Source organism: Osmerus eperlanus, chromosome 12 (assembly GCF_963692335.1).
Source record: "Osmerus eperlanus chromosome 12, fOsmEpe2.1, whole genome shotgun sequence".
Lineage (NCBI taxonomy): Eukaryota > Metazoa > Chordata > Actinopteri > Osmeriformes > Osmeridae > Osmerus > Osmerus eperlanus.
In genome coordinates, this window is record NC_085029.1 from 11,447,656 (window position 1) to 11,465,924 (window position 18,269).

At 43.9% G+C, this 18,269-nt stretch overlaps 2 protein-coding genes across 7 annotated transcripts; one reads left to right on the forward strand and one right to left on the reverse strand.

Moving 5' to 3' along the window:
• Positions 1–65: 65 nt before the first annotated feature.
• On the forward strand, positions 66–9,746 carry kctd17 (potassium channel tetramerization domain containing 17). 6 transcript variants are annotated; one of them, XM_062474292.1, is made up of 7 exons: positions 66–498; positions 3,554–3,662; positions 3,985–4,076; positions 4,750–4,896; positions 5,520–5,645; positions 5,999–6,123; positions 6,854–9,746. In XM_062474292.1, the coding sequence occupies exons 1-6, from the start codon at positions 142–144 to the stop codon at positions 6,095–6,097; spliced, it is 930 nt and encodes a 309-aa protein (XP_062330276.1). In that variant the 5' UTR covers positions 66–141; the 3' UTR covers positions 6,098–6,123; positions 6,854–9,746. The 6 variants fall into 6 exon arrangements, with proteins under 6 accessions (XP_062330276.1, XP_062330278.1, XP_062330277.1 ...); XM_062474294.1 differs by having other exon boundaries at positions 4,750–4,848; XM_062474293.1 differs by having other exon boundaries at positions 4,753–4,896.
• gucy2cb (guanylate cyclase 2Cb) lies at positions 9,421–18,109 on the reverse strand. The gene is made up of 29 exons (XM_062474291.1): positions 18,049–18,109; positions 17,541–17,917; positions 17,224–17,330; positions 16,980–17,047; positions 16,587–16,802; positions 16,292–16,410; positions 15,976–16,075; positions 15,740–15,848; positions 15,493–15,640; positions 15,193–15,275; positions 14,945–15,059; positions 14,629–14,710; positions 14,417–14,519; positions 14,149–14,205; positions 13,936–14,007; positions 13,725–13,829; positions 13,530–13,616; positions 13,217–13,349; positions 12,966–13,103; positions 12,545–12,633; positions 12,370–12,461; positions 12,022–12,180; positions 11,526–11,718; positions 11,015–11,189; positions 10,786–10,884; positions 10,502–10,596; positions 10,328–10,404; positions 9,905–10,111; positions 9,421–9,869 (listed from the first exon to the last, which is right to left on the reverse strand). The coding sequence occupies exons 2-29, from the start codon at positions 17,740–17,742 to the stop codon at positions 9,860–9,862; spliced, it is 3,240 nt and encodes a 1,079-aa protein (XP_062330275.1). The 5' UTR covers positions 17,743–17,917; positions 18,049–18,109; the 3' UTR covers positions 9,421–9,859.
• Between the last annotated feature and the right edge of the window lie 160 nt (positions 18,110–18,269).

Consider the following 18,269-nt stretch of genomic DNA (forward strand, 5'->3'; position numbering starts at 1 on the left):
GTCTACCGTGGCTGACGGAGGTAGAGAGGCGGATCGCTTTGGTCGGTGCGCGGTTTGCATAGAGAGTTGAGCAACGGGAAGAAGACAAGGCAATAGAGGCTATTTGCTCGTTGTCGTACTTATATCCATTGCTGTTTCCCAATGGCAACGGAGGATAAACGGAAATTTGTGCCACAGGCAGCATCCGAAGTCGGGGTGCTACCGACTCTTCGTGGTAACAACAATAATAATAATAACAATAACAATAACAACAATAAGGATACCGATGGAAGTGAGAACACGACCACGGTCACCGCCAGCACAACCGAATCGAGCCGTTCGGAAACGCAGAGCATCGGAAACGGCTCTGGAATCAATCCTACTGGAGGAAACAACGGAAAATGGGTCCGGTTGAACGTCGGAGGCACCGTGTTCCTCACAACACGGCAGACCCTTCTTAAAGAACAAACTTCATTTCTCTATCGTCTTTGCCAGCAGCAGGATTTGCATTCAGACACGGTAAGACATCGATGTAGATACTTGCTACCGTGAGCTAGTTACGGCTTGATCGAACTCTCATCACCACTTTATGGAATGACTGGTACCCAGTCAGATGAGTACGAGCTGTCGCTAATGCAGACTTGTGCAGAGGTCTGTGTGTGCTGGTTGAATTCGGAGAACAGATAACTTCATCTTGTAGGTGTCGTCTATAGGCTCAGCAGCTCATTGCTCAATTACAGTTATTCACTGAATCAGGTTTGATTCCGTGAGTTCATTGCAGGATGTTTGCTGATGTGTGTTTGTGCATCCCTTTGGTGTGTATGAGAGAGAGATAGAAGACTAGTCTATTGCCTACAGCAACTGTAAACTAAGTGACGTGTTATCCCGCGCCAGCAGTCACAGTGGGGAGATCTACCATGGCACATGTTTCTATCTGACCTTCATTAGTGACTAAACACTGGATTTCAGCTGCCTGGAGTCCAAACCCATATGCACACTCTCTCCTCGCATCTCTCTACTCATCTGTATGTCTCTCTCTCCTCTAGATTCATCTATTCATTCTCCTCACATGCACAAATACACAAATGGATCTTTATCTCTCATTCACTCTACTGTAATCTTGTCACAAAGAATGTTAGTTAAAAGCCTCTAACTTTGACCCATAGATTTGTTATTATGGTTTTAGTGGCGCCCAATTCTTTTGAAAGACGGGCTTCTGACAAAGTTACTTACGAAGGCAAAATCAATAAGGAAAGCTCTTAGTTTGACCTAGGCCACAGTCTTATCTTCTTATACTGTAGCCACTGGAGTCCTTTTGTAATTGGGAGTGTTGAGATGGTTTCGAACACTGCCTGATGGTGTAACACTATTTATAATAAGATTATAGTCCATCTGCCTCTTCCCTGTGTCATTCTCCCTGTGTCCTAGTACCCTCCCCCCCGGCCTGCTCTGTTCTTCATCCTCCTTACCCCATCCCTGTTACTCATCTAGCATCTCTTTCCTTCTTACTCTCTCTCTCCTCCTACCACCTTCCTTGCTCTCATCCTCCTTTTCTAAATCTTGCTTTTGCTCCACCTGCTTAGTGTCAGTTTCAAACTGTCATTCCTTCCACAGTGTAACACACACTCACACATGTACATCTCATGCACACTCACACACATTCCAACACAAGCCCAAACCTGCCCTTCATAACTCATCTGTGCTGTGATATGTCCAAAATGCAGGATAGGTACTAAGCTGGAATGAGAGGACAAGTAATGTCAAGGGCTTTTATTTGTCTAAAAGAGTTTACATTGTTGGATATTGGTCTATTATTCGGTCTGCGGTCTATTTGACTGTCTGTCCTTCAACTCAAATTCAGTACTGATATTTGAATAATTAGCATCTGTTTAAAGTTGATCTTACTATTTTATTTATGTGTTTCCAGCTGAGTAGAGTCGAAGGAGAAGTGTGTGAAGTAGGGAGGTTGTTGGGAAGGCATCGTGTCATAGCTGAGAACCCTCCTACTCACAGATGACACTGACATGCTAGGTGATGGTGACTCACTGCTGCCATATGGGGTGCTCAGAAACAGTCCTGACTCTTTAAAGTAGTATATCTACAACTGGGTTTGTTTCCTGACCTCTAACCTTTGTATACGATTTAGGCAAGTGCGGTGCTAGCATCTGAAAACTGAGCTCTGTCCTCATGTGCTCCTGTTTCAGTGTTGTCACCACACTGTTGGGGTAAACAAAGCCTGACTACTCTGGCCCTGTGAGATTCACCCAGTCTCTAGGGAATAGAACAAAGTCATGTGCACGTGCACACACACACGCACTTCCTTGTGCAGAACAAAGATTTGTGGTTGTTTGAGTAAATTAGCAATTGGGTGTGTACAATGTACATATGTGCAAAGGATTATGTGTCTGTGTGTGTGTGCGTGCATACAGAGTATTCTGAAAGCTACTTACAAGACTCATGGCTGTCACCACCTCTCCCACCATTTCTCCCAGCATCCCTCTCTCCTCTTCCTGTTCAGTCACTAATTAATCCTCTGCTGCACCCCACCCCACCACCATCTTTCTTTTTTTCCCTATCTCTATCTCCCCGACTCCTTTGCTCTCTATCCTTCTTATGAGTTTTATTAATTACAGCGCTCTCTCTCTCTCTCTCTCTCTCTCTCTCTCTCTCTCTCTCTCTCTCTCTCTCTCTCTCTCTCTCTCTCTCTCTCTCTCTCTCTCTCCTGTTACTGTCTTGTCTTTTGAACTAATACACTAATACATCTCCGCTCTCTTCTCTTTTGGAGAGTATCTCTCTCTCTCCCTTCTGTTCCCCCTTACCCCCTCCTTTGCCCCTCTTCTATCTGCCCTTCTTCATTGTGAGATGGAGTGCTCTAGCCCCAGGCTGGTGGGGTAATAAGTATTCATAGAGAGAGGCTTTCTCAACTCTGCTGTGCTGTCTGGAGAGTGCTGGCTAGAAAGGTTAGGATAGTATGGCTTTTAGCATACAGTCACAAAAGAGACAGGCCTTACATGAAAATGTTACAGGCTCTCTCTTTCTTTGGGATATATTTTTATCCCACAATCCTTTGCCATCTCTCTCTAGCCTTTTTCTATGTCGTTCCACCTCCCCTACCCCCCATGTGTCTGTCCCTGGGCTGCACTCTGAGCAGGATAGAGCCACTGGGCCGTGCTGTGATGATACACACTCCGCAGATGCGACCACTGTTGTCACTCGCCATCCTCTATGATTATCCCCCTCACTCTTCACCCCCACTGTACTTCCACAACCACTATCACTCTCGTTCTCTCTTTCACTCCCTCTCCGCCTTCCTCTCCTTCTTTGTCTATCTTGCAAGTCGTCATTTGTATCTGCTGTTGTGGTAGGTCTGATTTCTTGTTCTTTTCTAAATGGATTCTCTGCACATCAGGAAGCTTCTACAGTCTATGACCGGTGAGAAAGAAAATCACATAACTACCTAACAGAATAGAACAGAGATAGAATAGAATAGCACTGATTAGCATTGTGGTATTGCTACAGTTTGGTACACTAATATGAATAGAACCCTATTCCTGCTTCTGACATTCGGTTCTAGGATGAGACTGGGGCCTATGTGATTGACAGGGACCCCACCTACTTTGGACCAATCCTGAACTACTTGCGGCATGGGAAGCTTGTGTACAACAAGGAGCTGGCAGAGGAAGGTCTGTATACCTCTGCATCAGAGTTCACGTGTATGTTTCATATCAGTACATTCACAATACGTGTTATAATACATGGTAACCATAGGTACATATACAAAGAGCTAGACATGTTTGTTTGTTCAGGCAATTGTATTTATAGTATGTTCCAGATAATATTCCTCAACAAGTACACATTTTTCCTGGGATTCTTCCATTGTTGCAAGTAGTACTATAGCATTGGGCCATGTGTACTGTAGGTGGTTTGCAGTTTGTAAGTATTTCAACCAAGGGCTTTCCAAAGAGTGTCTTGTCAGTTGAATAACATGCTGTCTTGTGTTCCCAGGAGTGTTGGAAGAGGCCGAGTTCTACAACATCACTCCCCTGATCAAGCTGATCAAGGAGAGGATACTGGAGCGAGACTGCAAGGCCACACAGGTAGAAGGACACAACCCTTTCTGTGTCAGTATTCTGAGTAACCTTGTTTGGCTAAACAGCTCCAAGCTGGTAGCTTCAGACTGGTCCAAAGTCAGTCATGTGAGCCAAGCATCCTCCCTTTTTCTCTCTCCTTCTATCTCTTTCTTATGTAATATTTTTCTATCTTCTACCCACTCTCTCACTATCTCCACTTCCTCCCCCCTTCCCCTTGTGTATTCTGGCCTGGACTGTATCTACTCTATTTATGGCCCCTGGCTATGCACACTTACATGCACCTCCTTCCCACATATTCTAAAATGTTCTTCTCAGTCACTCTCTCACCTCTGTCCTGATACACATCCCTCATTCCTCTTTCCACCATTTCTTTTTGTCTGTCCTTATGGTACGATATGTTCTCTCCTACCTACCTTCTCACGTCAACTGTCTCTCACTCACTTCCGACCCCTGTCTTTGACGTTCCTCTTTTGCTCAATGATGACATTTCTCCCTCACTCCTCTCTTCTTGCTTTTCTCTCCATCATCCTTTATCTTCTCAACTCCAAACCCTTTACTCGCTCTCTCTTTCTTTCTTGCTGTTTATATTTATCTCCCTTTCTCTCTTATCTCCCTTTTTTCTCATTTCTCACCCACCATTCTTACCCCCCTCTCTCTTTGTCTCTCTCTCTCCTCTCAGCAGGTTCCTCCTAAGCATGTGTACCGGGTTCTGCAGTGTCAGGAGGAGGAGCTGACCCAGATGGTGTCCACCATGTCGGACGGCTGGAAGTTTGAGCAGGTCAGCGTGCGCGCCTGCAGAAAGCCCCGCACCGGACTGCTCTGGACTGTGGGTTGGACTCACGCTGTTGCTGACTCCTCCTCCCTTACCCCTGACTCCTCCTCCCTCCTCCCTTACCCATGACTCCTAACCCCTCACCCATCCGCTCTGTCAAAACTTCCTGAGCTGTAGAACCAGACCCCAGAAGCAATGCCAGCACCAGGAAAAGGCTTTCCCTTAGGCCCTACGCCCTATTCCCTCTTCTGGCCCTGCTAGACTCTAGAACCCTACTGGCCCAGACTCATAGAGACAGATTTTAATCATGAAACTGAGGTGATAATTAGATAGATATTAGAATTGACCTGTGTCTGTACAAGGTCCCCATCGTTGAACAGCTTCTTTAGCAGCTTCAGCTTTAGCAGTTCTCAGACACGTAACAAAACACAGCTCAAAGGAACAGTACAGGGAAACCTCATCACCTGTTCAACTGCTGTGTTTCTTCAAAGCACAGATTTTTAGAAGGCATTATAGAAACATTTTAAGTGATAGTCCCCCCCCCCTTCACTGTCCTTCCACCCTGCATTAGCCCGCACGTCACATTGCTGTGACTCATGTTTTCTCTCTCTTTCTTTCCCTCTCCCTCTCCTTCTCTCTGTCTCTCTCTCCCTCTCTCTGTCCATCTTTGTCCGTAGATGGTAAACATTGGTTCTTCGTACAGTTATGGGACAGAGGACCAGGCTGAGTTTCTGTGTGTCGTTTCCAAGGAGCTGCACACACCTGGATCAGGGCTGGGCACTGAGCAGAGCCATAAGACCAAGGTGAGACTGAACACACACACAGTGTGGCCTTTCCTTTTTATGAAATAGATATGGATCTTTTGATCTTAGTCCCTGCCACTTTTCTCCAAATGTCAGACATTACTCTCAAATGTCATTCACAAGCACCCTCACCCGTAATTCACATACAAACTCTATCTCCCTCTCTCTGTCTCTCTCTCTCTTCCTGTCTCCCTCTCTCTCTGTCTCTTCCTCCCTCTCTCTCTCTCTGTTTTTCTCTGTCTCTTTCCGCCTGTCATGTATAACCATCAATCTGTTCATTTTGTCATTTTTGTTCTGTCTTGTTTGTCGTTTTTTTGGGTTGTTTTTTTTCTCCGTCCTTCCATGGCGTTAAGGCTTCGGAGGTTCAGGAGGAGGAAGGAGCGAAGGAGGAGGAGGAGGAGGAGGAGGAGGGAGAGAGAGATACCACCCCAAATGAGTGGATTAGAGATTGAGGGTCTCATTGTGTCATTGTGAATGGGTGAGAAACCATGGTAGTGAGTTGTAGAAGTAGCAGTGTGTGTGTGTGTGTCTCAAAAGTATTCAGGGTTGGATCAGAACATTGAATTGTAAATACCTGTCTTTGTAGAGTCATAAAACATTACCATATCTTAGCCCTTACAACCTTACAACCTTATCCTGAATTTGATTTTTTGAAGATGTCATAGGTTCCACAGCTGTGAGTCATCGTGTTTGGGTAGTGCTTGGGTAGTCTAAACAGCAATACTACCTACATAGCAAAACAATGTAACCTTACTCTATGGAACCCTGTGGATCCTCATCACCGTCAACATTTGTGTGACCTATAGTAGTCACAGTCAGCCTGCAGGCTGGTCCAGTGATGAGGTGACACACAGATGGATAAATAACAATCTCAGCCTACCCTCTCCTCATCAATGCAATGACATGGATCAACCCTGACCTTTTCTTGCAATAGGAGTAGAGCATGTCTCTTTCAGTGTTCCCATTACCACACATTCAAGAGATATGCTCAATTGCAGAAGGTGGGGTGGCAGTTTTATTTGAGACACTGGTATTTGATTTTCTATTGATCTACTAATATCATGGAGGTCACACAACCATGTCCTGCCATACTGTCACTATAGTCATCCATTCCATCAACACCAGATCAGTTCAGACTCAGTTCAGTGATGGTATTCTGCAACATCTTCTAACATCTCTCTCCCCCTTGTCTCCTGTTTGTTCTACAGCTTTTCCAGATCCATGGCTCCCGGATGTAGAGCCCAGAGTGATATCCTGTTTTGATTTTTTTTTCATCTGTTAACGGGTCCTTATCTGTCAAATTATTCACTGTATCAAAGATTATAAAAAGACAGACACTCCTTGCATCATTCTCTTGCCAGCAGCTGCTCCTTAGAGACTCCTAGTCCTAACTTGAGATGTTGGTAAAGACAATATTTTAGTTTTTTAACCATTGAAGCCAAGTCTGGTAGTAAATCTTAGTAAAAGTAACATTTTGACCAAAGATCAGAGGTTAAGTCAAATAAATCAACAAGTTACTGTAATCAGTTTCTTAGTAGATTATTATCAGTGCCTAGTGGTGTGATGTCAGTTCCTGTTGTCAACCCCCCCCCCCGACCCCCCCCCCCCCATAGAGGTATTTGTGTCAGGGTCTCAGACACTCTGACGGCAAATATTCATCCTTCTCACATGCTCAACTTCTGTAGACCTCTGTGTGTGTGCAGAAAAGGATCACACTCACCCTGAATCCCCTCCTTGTTCACACCACTTAGTCTCTCTCAAATGTTCAGACTCACCCTCACCAGACACACACACACATGCAGTTTTGTCCTCACACACATGTTGCATCACGACAGGCCCCCACCCCCCTGAGGCGTGTGTGTGCTCAGCAGTCCTCTCACCCTAGCTGTCACCCTGGCCGGGCTCCAGCGTGGCTCCACCGCCCCGGGGCAGAGATGCACCGGTCCTGCTGTCATGCCGGGCCCGACTCAGCCCCTTTTCCTGCCGGGTCCATCTGCTCGAGGTTAGCTGATGAACAGGACCATAGAGTTTGCTCTAGATCATGCAACCAAAGCTGTAGAGTTGTAGAGTTGTTGTGTTGTCGTGAAAGACTGATCAGTTCAATCCAGAGACATTTACATGGAAGAGTTACTGCATAAGGGGTTGATTTCCTGTTGGTTTACATTGGTTTATGTATGTCTGAATGGTTCAGAGTTCAAGTAGTCATTGAACTAGTATTGTTGCAACAAATAAAATCCCCCTTTATCTCCTTTGTAGAAGTTGTATTTAAAGCCTGCTAATGGACTTCTACTTTTAGTCCTGTTTCTCGAATGGGATTGGTTCAGATTGGCTGAATATTTAGTACAGTAATCGTGTCAAATATGATGAGACTCAATATGAGCTCTTAGCACTTCATGCCCCCTACCGATCAGTCATGTCACTCTGGCAGCTGTGTTGGTGTGTGTTTGTGTGATTGTGTGCATGTGTGAGTGTGTGTTACCAGCGTTTGACTCTATGGCACAGATCAACAGTCGACAGCTGTCATTCTGATTGGTGTCACAGGGTCACCAGGCAACCATTACTATAGACAATCTGAAATTCAGAAAGCTGTTACTTAGTCTTTCATCACGATTCACAAATAGTCTTCTGCCATGACATCAGTGGGTAGTGTGTCAGGCAAGAATTACAATGTTCCGGTAAAGTAGTTGGTTATAACCATGCCAGCAATACCATCCCATTAACTGCGTGTCAAGTTCAAATGACATGTTCCTTATTATTTTCAGTTTTTTGATTCGTGTGATATGGATATGTGTGCCTTGATTTCAAGCAAAAAAAACAATGCCATAGGCTTATGATGTTTCTTTGAAAGTGATCGAAACATGTGATTGACATTTCATAGAGGTTATGGTGTATGTGTGTGCTGTGTGCCGTCACAGCATGGGCTTGGACTGTGTTACTAATACATTCTGTTACTGCAACAGTCATTCAGAACACACTATTACTCTGCATCCAGATATGTTAGGCACTTTTTCTTTATGACATTTATGTTGGGTTTATCATGTGTCACAAGATATGTTTATTTTAACTACATCTATCAGTTTATCAGACATTGTTAATGTTGTTAATGTTGCTGAATTACGTACTTGTTGCAGCTCACAGAGGTTTTGTTATTTTGCTTTTCTTAATATTAATACTGTGTATATACCTTAATGTCTTTGGATTGTATTCAATTTTTGTACATGTGATTATTTATTAAGACTACTTGGCCGCACAGAAAAATATTGTATGTTTACGTTTGAGTGGAAATAGAATGTATTTCTGTTATAGACCTCATGTTTAAGAGGCAGTCTTACATACAATTGTGTTCCCCTATTGAATAGGAAGGTTTGTAACAAACCTGCATCTGCTGTACCATTGAAAACCCCAAACCGTAGGTCATAGTTCACAATTGATTGAAATTTGAACGCATGTTTGTCTACTTTCCTTTTTATAAATCTTCATTAGCACGAGCAACTTTGAAAATGTTTTCATACATGTTGTTTCTGTGTACATAAAGGACCTAAAGTAGTTCTAACTAGTAGTCGTAACATCCGCTGCCATTACATTGAGCAGAGCTTAGTTTTTGCAGCACAGAGCTGTTTTTACACAGTTCATGCAGTTGGCAAATAACTGTTGTATAAGTACTGTATTGTAAGTTTGCATCAATGTCAAAGTTGATACTAAAATAACAAAGTTGATACTGACGTATGTCAGTAAGTCTTTTCTTGAAAGCTCCCAATTCTTTTTCCAAAACATGCCTATACTGGTATTATGTAAGAGCTTCCCTCTTAAAACCTTCAGAAGTGGCCTAAATCCACTCCCATGGACATTACAGACATGCCATAACATGACACAGTGTGTTATTGACGCTACATAACAGGACTCCTCAGATGTGTGACACTAGAATTGTATTGCCTCAGCTATACTTTTACAACTCACAGAAACAATGTTGTTGACTTCATACGAACATTGACATGATTTCTACTTTATGTAAAGAACCTATGATGTTATAGATGTAAATGAAAATCAAAGATATGATAATCACAGAAATAAAGTTTTGAATGTCCTTTCTTTTTAAAACCAGTGATCGCTAAATGGTGTCTTTAATTTCAAATAATCTTTCAGACGACTCTTATTGGCTGTGCAACATTTTCCATTTTAGTGATCATTCGTTTGACTATGGATGAGTGACATCACTACAGAAAGGTGGTGCTATGGATGAGTGACATCACTACAGAAAGGTGGTGCAGTGGTTGCCCGTGGCCAGGTGGAGGTACTCAGGCTCTGGCTGGTCCTCGTCCTCCACCTGCTCACTCTCCTTCTCCATCTTCTTATGCCTCATGGAGAGGGTCTTCCTCTTCATCATGACCTCCGACCCCAGAGATCGCTTATCCAGACATTCCTGGATCATCTGGGCCAGGTCTTGCTGCAGACGCTGGAAGTTCTCTCTGAGAGGATAGAGAAGAAGATAGTGGATAGGGTTGAGGTGAGGAAGAGGTATGAATAAATAATTACACGGTTGATAATGATTTGCAAAGTTAATGTTGAACTTTGTAAAGTTGTAGCTCATGTGAAAAGTAAAAATGTGTATAGCAATGCTCAACTAATATGAGCTAATAATTATATGAGAAGGAGATTTTAGGCTGGAGGGTTGGCTGACTCACGCTGTAGGAGGTGTGGGGAGGTTGTAGTCTTTCCCTGTTTCACCTGTCAACCAGTAGGTCATCTCAGTGCCTTTACCCTGTAACACACACACACACAAATGCATCTATGTTAGCATAAAAACAGTGGGCTGAGAGGCAGCTTGTGCATGCAGTTGCAATGTTGCCTGTAGGTACCTTCAGGTAGGTCTCTCCTCTGGCCTCGTACTCAAACTTGCAGTTTGTCCTCCTCAGGATGTTGATGGTCGGCTGACTGACATGGATCCTCAGGGCTGTGGGGAAGGAGGGTGAGGGAGGAGGTTGTAAGGAAAGGATAGGGAGAGCCCCGAATGTTTACTATGTCTGGCTCCGCCCCTGGTTGCTGTAGATAAACAGTGTTAACTAGAGTTTTTGAAGACATGGTTGTGTTAATTGTTGATTAAATAATTGTTTTACTGGTTGATTGGTTGTTGTTTACGTACGGTGGCCTGTAGACTCCATACGAGAGGCTGTGTTAACAGTGTCTCCAAACAGGCAGTATCTGGGCATCTTTATCCCCACTACTCCGGCTGCACAGGGACCTAGACACACAACCAGAGGGAGTTAAGGTCGAAGTGCCCTCCAAGCTCAAGGTGAGAGAGAGGAGAGTGAGATCATTACAATCAGTGCCACTCTGTCACTGAGATAAGGCCAGTCAGTGCCAGTCTGTACCTGAGTGGATGCCAATGCGAATCCACACAGGCAGACCTGGCAGATGTCGAAGCTCGAAGGTGCCCATGAACTCGACGATGTCCAGTGCCATGCGCGAGATGTCTACTGCGTGCCGGGCACCGTTTCGTCGAGGCAACCCAGATGCTACCATGTAGGCATCGCCTATTGTCTCCACCTAGAGGGTTGGAGGAGGAGTAGGAGGAAAGGGTCAAATTGATTTTCTGGTTTGCTTTTTGCGGTGTAGGCTGAGGAAGGATATGCTGCAAGACTGCGAGGAGAACTCAGGAGGCCGAGTATAAAGAGGACCACAAGTGGGAAGACATTGGAAAAACAGACAAAAAAAAGATGGCCAACTGGGAAGTGATGACCATTGTGTACGGGTGAGTGAGTGGTGGAGGGGCTTCATTGCAGCCTTTGTGGTGATGCTGCAGTAGTAGCTCTTGTAAGGGGTGAAATCAATTGGTCAAGTATGCTTGGACTAAGGTCGTTGCCCCTGTAGGAGTTGCACTACCTTGTAGACGTCGTGGTGGTCAAGGATACTGTCGAAGCTCTTGTAGATGTCATTGAGCATGTCCACTACCTCCATGGGAGTGCTGTAGTAGCACAGCGTGGTGAAGCCCACAATGTCACTGAAGTACACCGTGACCTCATCAAACAGCTCAGGCTTCACCACCCCTGTCTCTTTCAGGGAGCGCACCACTGGCCTGGGGGAGGGGTGGAGCATTGTCAGTCTAAGGTCAAGTCTTCTACAGCTGCGTACAATCTCAAACTGAAGTGTTTTGGAACTTTATCTGGCGTTCTGGGAGTTGACAACGTTCTATGACGACATGCAGTATACAGTGTTCTAGAACTAGAGCTATCTCTTTCTATTACTGCAACCACAGAGCAGACAAAACTCTCTTTTGGTGTTGTTTAGAGTGCCACTCTGACAAGATTATTGAACATAGAACCATAGACCTCCAGAGTAGAGTGGAGCTGAAACTGGAGCTCCACTGGAGAGAACGTACCCTGGGAGCAGCATGAAGTTGAGGCGGTCCGCCCTGTCTCTCTCAGCCTTGTACAGGGCAGTTCTTTCCTCCACCAAGTTCTCCAAATTCTTGGAGTACATCTGCAGACGACGGATTAGGTTGTCCATGTAGCTCTCATTGGCTTGGTTGTGAAGAGCACTGATAGGGGGGAGTGAGAAAAGGATTAGGGGAGGAGAGAGAAAGGTAGGTAGGTTGAAGAAGAGAAAATAAATGTCACTGCATTCTTCTTGACAAGCCTTAATTACACTGTCAGACCACAAAGAAATGTCTCCTCCATCCAATGTTTCAAATCCCACCCAGGACAGAAAAGATGTTTGAGACAGTTACCTAAATATCTTTCCCAGAGAACTCTCAATCTTCTTGAAGTCTGGTCTCTTCTCTGGATCCTCATCCCAGCAGTTCTTTATTAGCAGGAACACCTGGGAGAAAAGGTATCACACACAGCCTACATACTTGTTTTGGGTCTCGGGTGAACCAGGATGAGTTCTGCTAGTTTTCTTACCTCAAGCTCTTTCTCTACCGTGGTCTCGAAGTTGAGATCAGGTCTGAAGCATAATGGAATGCTATAATACTGTACTCTGTCGAGTTTCTCTGTGGAGGATAGAAAGGATATTTCAGCAGGGATACCAAATTCAGCCAGAAGGGGTCCCTGTGTCCTTGGACATTCATTTGTATTAAAATAGTACATAGTTTGATACAGTTTTTACACCCAGAACAAGGGTTATGTCTGGTAGATTAAAAGAAGGTTTAACTATTAATACCATATTGACATCCACGGTTATTACTGTGCTGTTGTTGTTCACATCAAGAACCATAAACCTAACCTTAATTTTGTGATTGTGCCAATTCTCAATATCGATTTGCTTTTTGTTTGTTATGTAATAGCCAGTAAAAAAAAGAAGAAGATATTCAGCCTGTGTTACCTGCACGATTTGAGCAGGCCTCTGTATAGAAGGTGCTTTTCCTGAAGACAATCTCTTGGGCAATGATAGCAAAGCTGTAGACATCTCCCTTCTGAGAAATGCCCTGTCTTCTCAGGTGCTCTGGGGCTGTCCATAGGTCTGGATGAGAGACATGGAGAGGAGGACATGGAAGGGAGAAGTGGGAAATGGATGAGAGAGGTTTCGGGTTAGGGTTAACCCTAACATCTGACACTCCTGTGAATCTGCTTCACCTCTGCCAGGATAAAGGATGGTGTTGCAGCCGAAGTCTGTGATCTTAACAACCATGCGGTTGTCCACCACACAGTTAGTGGACTTGAGGCGACCATGCACCTGGATATCACTGGCGTGGAGGTAAGACATGCCCTGGGGTGGAAGAGAGAGAAAGAAGAGAGAAAGAAGATGAGAGACAGCGAGACGATTGATGCACTTTGTCACGATGGTTTACGTTCATCCACACAATTACCTTGGTTAAACTTGTTGCATTTTCTGATCAAGGTGACAAAACACAGCACACACAAGAGAGGGGCAGCACTATCAGCTTACCTTGGCGATGTCGTACATGACGGAGATCTTAAACTCCCAGTCCATGAAGGTCTGCTCCGGATAGGAGATCTTATCATTCAAGACATACTGTGGGTAAGGAGAGGAGACCTATGAAGTGTGTGTGTGCTTGTTTGTTCATGTGTGTGTGTGCATATTCATTTGTGTGTTTGTGTGTGAGTGTGTGTTGTGTCTCACCCTAAGGGAACCTCTCTCCCCATACTCAAACACCCCAAACACCCCTTCTTCACATTTGACAGTGCCATAGAACTTGGTCAGGTTGTAGTAGTCTATTTGCAGAAGCTGCAGATAAAGGGGATGGGTTATTTCCTCCAACTCAGTGCAGTCTTGGATGTAAATAGCTGCTGATGCTGAATGCCCCGTAGAGACCCCATAGTGTCACTCTTACACTGTTGAGTTCAATCCTCTGGCTCTCATTGAAGTTCCCGTCGGAGTGTTTCAGTTCCTTCAGAGTCACGACCTGAAACCATGGCAACAGCAGAGGACGGAGAGTTACAGCTGAGCTAAAAGGGAGAAGAGTCTCCGATACGGCAAGCTGACAAAGCTATAATGATGTATCGCTTAAGATATGCGCTTAAAGGTTCAGCAAAGCCGCAGCTACCTTTTTATCATAGCGAGCCCGTCGGATTTTGAGGTCTTTCCTCTGGTCTTCTTCAATCTGAGGAACAGAGACAGAGGGACAGTAGAGGACAGATGGACACAGTGAAGCACAGTTACAGGTGAATATCCTAGGTGGATGACACATGGGTGAGATGTTTGGTACACTGTATGTGCTCAATCCACTTCCAACTTCTTTAATGAATGCCAATGTCTACCCCAGGTTTTTAGGGTTTTTAGTGTTACAGGTGGATGACCTGTGTGGATCTGACCTTGAGAGACACCAGACTACGTTCATTTTGGTCCAGTAGAGAGATCAGGTCAGAGGGGATGTGAGCCCAGCGCTTTCTCATCTTGCGATTTCTCTTATTCTGTCTGGAATACCAGTAACAAGGTCAGGTCTCAACCCTTTAGCAGGCACATATGCAGGTAGTTCCCTATGAGACACTGGTTTTGAGGCAAGTAATCTACCATCTCTTCTAACCTGTAGAAGATGAAGGCGATGCAAGACACCACTACCACAATGACCGCCAGAATGATCATGATGATGTCTTGCGGCTTGAGACCTAAATAGAGTGGTACACAGGAAACAGCCATTCCTCAGCCTTGTGAATTACTGACCAGATATTACACAATAATTCCAAATCCTACCCTGGTAAGATATCAGAGGATTGATTTATTGTTAATAAGGCTGGAGTTTGAACTCAAATGAAAGCTAATAAATAGCACACAGCAGCTGGTCATGAATCATGGTACAGGATGAGTGTACGTCTACAGTGTGTATGAGAGTAAAGACCTACCTGGGGACGGGAGCGGAGACTCCTCCGGAAGGCCGTTGGCCCAAATAAAGGAAGGGTTTTTTTCTTCTCTACTGGTGCCATTGTTTGTGGTGTCAAAGATATACAGAGTTTCATACTGGACAGGAGAAGGACGCAAACACAGGAATCTTAAGTAAACGCATTCAAAAACTGATGAAATAGGTTGAAGGAGTTTCAACAGAATGTACCTCAGTCTTGGTCCTAATGCACAACTACCGTATACAATATACCTTGTTGTCTGTGGTGGTGTAGATGACTGAGAAATTCACATCTCTGTCTCCATATTCATCAATCTTATAGTGACCCGCGAGACCTGGAAACACATACAATAACCATGTTAATGCAAGCTTTCACATACACACCCTAGGGAGATCACTGAATTTCTTTGCTTTAATTTTTTACGTTATCTTAATTGAGACCTAAAATTGCAACCTAAATGACATCCTGAAATTATTTATATTGTTCCATAAACATCCTAAATCCAGCATTAACAATCAGTGTCAGTAATGAGCGTGAACTAAAACACATACCATCAAAGGAGACTTCCCTGAAGTGGTTGATGTTGACAAACTCCATGTTCAGCAGTTCATACGATGATCCTGATGTGTTCCTGATGTTCCTCATCACCTGACCAACTAGCAGCACGGTGTCATGGTATGCTGCTACATAGTCGTTCATCTGGGAACAGAGAGGGTGTTGGTGAAACTTGACTTGTTTGTTTGGATTGTTAGTTGGTTGGTAAGACCTCAGGTTGGGGCTGCAGAGCTAATATCTTACTGTGAAATTGTCACTCGTGCCTATGGTGTAGTTCCTGGTGTTTGGCATGGTCAACACTAATACATTCTTCATGGCTTCGACAGACTGCTTGTTTGTGTAGTAGTGATCACTGAAAATAGACACGGTTCGTTATTAAAATGTTATTAGAATATGCATGACATACTATGTATTACGATTATGTTCATGTTAATGTGCTATTGCATTGCTGTCATTGTGTGTTCCGGGTGTTTACTAACTTATACAGATCGATGAGGAGAAAGAGAGTTTCACTATCGGCCCACGTGCTCCCAGTTTTCAGTTCCACAATGTCATCTGGCGTTCCACATACTATGAACACTGAGTTGACAAGGGTCAGAATAGTTAGTGTTCGTGGGTAGCCACTCACAAATTCCCTGTTCTCAATTCATATTGTATAGAAAATGAGAGGTTTTGAGCATTGAGCAATGATTGTTTCACAATAAAGAGGTTCAGATCCAGGTGTGATATTATATCTGACAGTTTCCCTAGTGTGTGTTGGAGAGGCCAGTTGAGGTGTGACAATACAGAACTTACAATTGCTTTTTCTGGATTTTGAGTTTATTTGCTTTCGGACATCGCTAATGCTGCGTAAAACTGTCCTTGAAACGTTTGAGGCGAAGTAGGCAGAGTCTGCATCAAGTGCATTGATATACCTGCAGAAAAAAGCACATGGGTGTCCGTTCACTGTAAGTCTACAGAATCATTGAGTCTGAAGCGATTTCAACTTTCACACATACAGTATCCAACTTTAAAACTTTGCATGTGGAATCAAACTACAAGTCACTCATCTATGAACGTTTTTCCAACGACTCCCACACGACTCCCTCACCAGAAGCAGTCTTCTGTGTTATTTTCCTTCTTGTAGAGAAATGTTTCGGTCCACTTGGGCTTGATATCGTCCTTGTAGTGCCAGAACTCTAAGAAGAAGTTGGAGACCTTGCGCGCGGGCGGTAGCACACGCGTCAGGTTAGCCTTGTAGTCACATGAAAGACCGAAGCTCCCCGCTGAAATGATGGGTATGTTGAGATCCAGCCCAATCTCCAGACTGACACACATACACACATGTGGGTGCGCAGAAGGAAGGCACATTTTAGGAGATTTTTATTATTTTTAATATAGTATATATACAGTCCACAAACACACTTAAAACATATTAGAAATGTGATTACACATCCTTGACCTCATCGTTCAGATGGAGACAATGACAAACAGGAACACTCACTCCACCATCTGGAAAGTAGCATAGGTACAGGTGGGACCAAGCAGAACACAACCCAACTTGTCTGAAAACTGAAACAAAGATTGAGCAACTTAATAGTTGTTATTGTGTGTGTGTGTGTGTGTGTGTGTGTGTGTGTGTGTGTGTGTGTGTGTGTGTGAGTGTGTGTGTGTGTGTGTGTGTGTGTGTGTGTGTGTGTGTGTGTGTGTGTGTGTGTGTGTGTGTGTATTAGTCCACATGTACTTACAGTTAGGTTTTTGAGTGTCTGCACCCCTTCGCATGCGCTACTGCTGCAGCCCTTTCGCCAGTACAAGTCAGTCTCAAATCCATTTTCAGTAAAAGTAAGATTGTGCTCTACATCAGGGATAGATAGAAGTAAACGTAAAGATAGGTATGGATACACAGACAGAACGATAGGTCGAAAGACAAGAACGGACACAAATAACTTGAGAATGTTGATTCTGTTAAATGAGTCATAATCAAAGTTGCAACTTAAATTGCTATTGTTGAGCTAACAAAATACAAACATTGATATAATTGCATGTCCTTATTGTGCTCATGTACCTTCACTATCGTTCAGTTCAGAATCCAGTGCGATTGCTCTTTCCACGCCGCGACCCACTAACTTTATGCTCCAAGGGGAGAAGTCATCCTCCAACAGAATCACGTTCATTACGGTCCTGTTAAGACAGCTGTATTGCCCGTAGCAGCGACACGCTAGTAACAAAAAACAGGCCAGCAGCCACCATCTTTCAAAAGCCATCATACGGACTGGTTCTGTTCCCAGACAGTTATTTTTGGTTGGTTGTTGTTGTTTCTTCCTTATTCAAAAACAGGGCCTTGGGATTTGGGATTATGGTATTGAGCAGTCCATTCATTTTAATGAATTCAAAGAAATTCTTTGAAACTTCCTTTAATGATGAAAACTGTATCGACTAGACCTACATGATTACATTTAAAGTTAGATAGAAAACAAATTTAACAGGAAATCAAAATAAAACTACTTTCTGATAATCAAAATATTCTGGAATTGAATGTTTGTTGTTAGCCGACGGTTCTAAATAATACACACCTGCGTTGGTCCTTTCAAATGCGGTTCTCACCTTTCTTTTCCGTGTTGTCACGTTAATGAACAACTGGCACCAACACACACAACCAAAGGGGGTTGGCGGTGGGGGTGAGGGAATTGGTTCTTCTCACAATTGTTCAAAGGTCCATACAAATCAATATAGACACACGTACGTACATACATAGACTCACAGCCAGACAAACACCCATACACACACAACTTGT

Excerpts from the sequence above, each read along its gene's own strand:
- kctd17 (XM_062474292.1), top strand. The coding sequence starts at position 142 with ATGGCAACGGAGGATAAACGGAAATTTGTGCCACAGGCAGCATCCGAA. Across the intron at positions 4,897-5,519 it reads GCACCGGACTGCTCTGGACT|ATGGTAAACATTGGTTCTTC; the intron begins GTGGGTTGGACT and ends CTTTGTCCGTAG. Across the intron at positions 5,646-5,998 it reads AGCAGAGCCATAAGACCAAG|GCTTCGGAGGTTCAGGAGGA; the intron begins GTGAGACTGAAC and ends CATGGCGTTAAG.
- gucy2cb (XM_062474291.1), bottom strand. The coding sequence starts at position 17,742 with ATGATGGCTTTTGAAAGATGGTGGCTGCTGGCCTGTTTTTTGTTACTA. Across the intron at positions 15,849-15,975 it reads CTCCTCATCGATCTGTATAA|TGATCACTACTACACAAACA; the intron begins GTTAGTAAACAC and ends GTCTATTTTCAG. Across the intron at positions 15,276-15,492 it reads CAGGGAAGTCTCCTTTGATG|GTCTCGCGGGTCACTATAAG; the intron begins GTATGTGTTTTA and ends ATGTGTTTCCAG.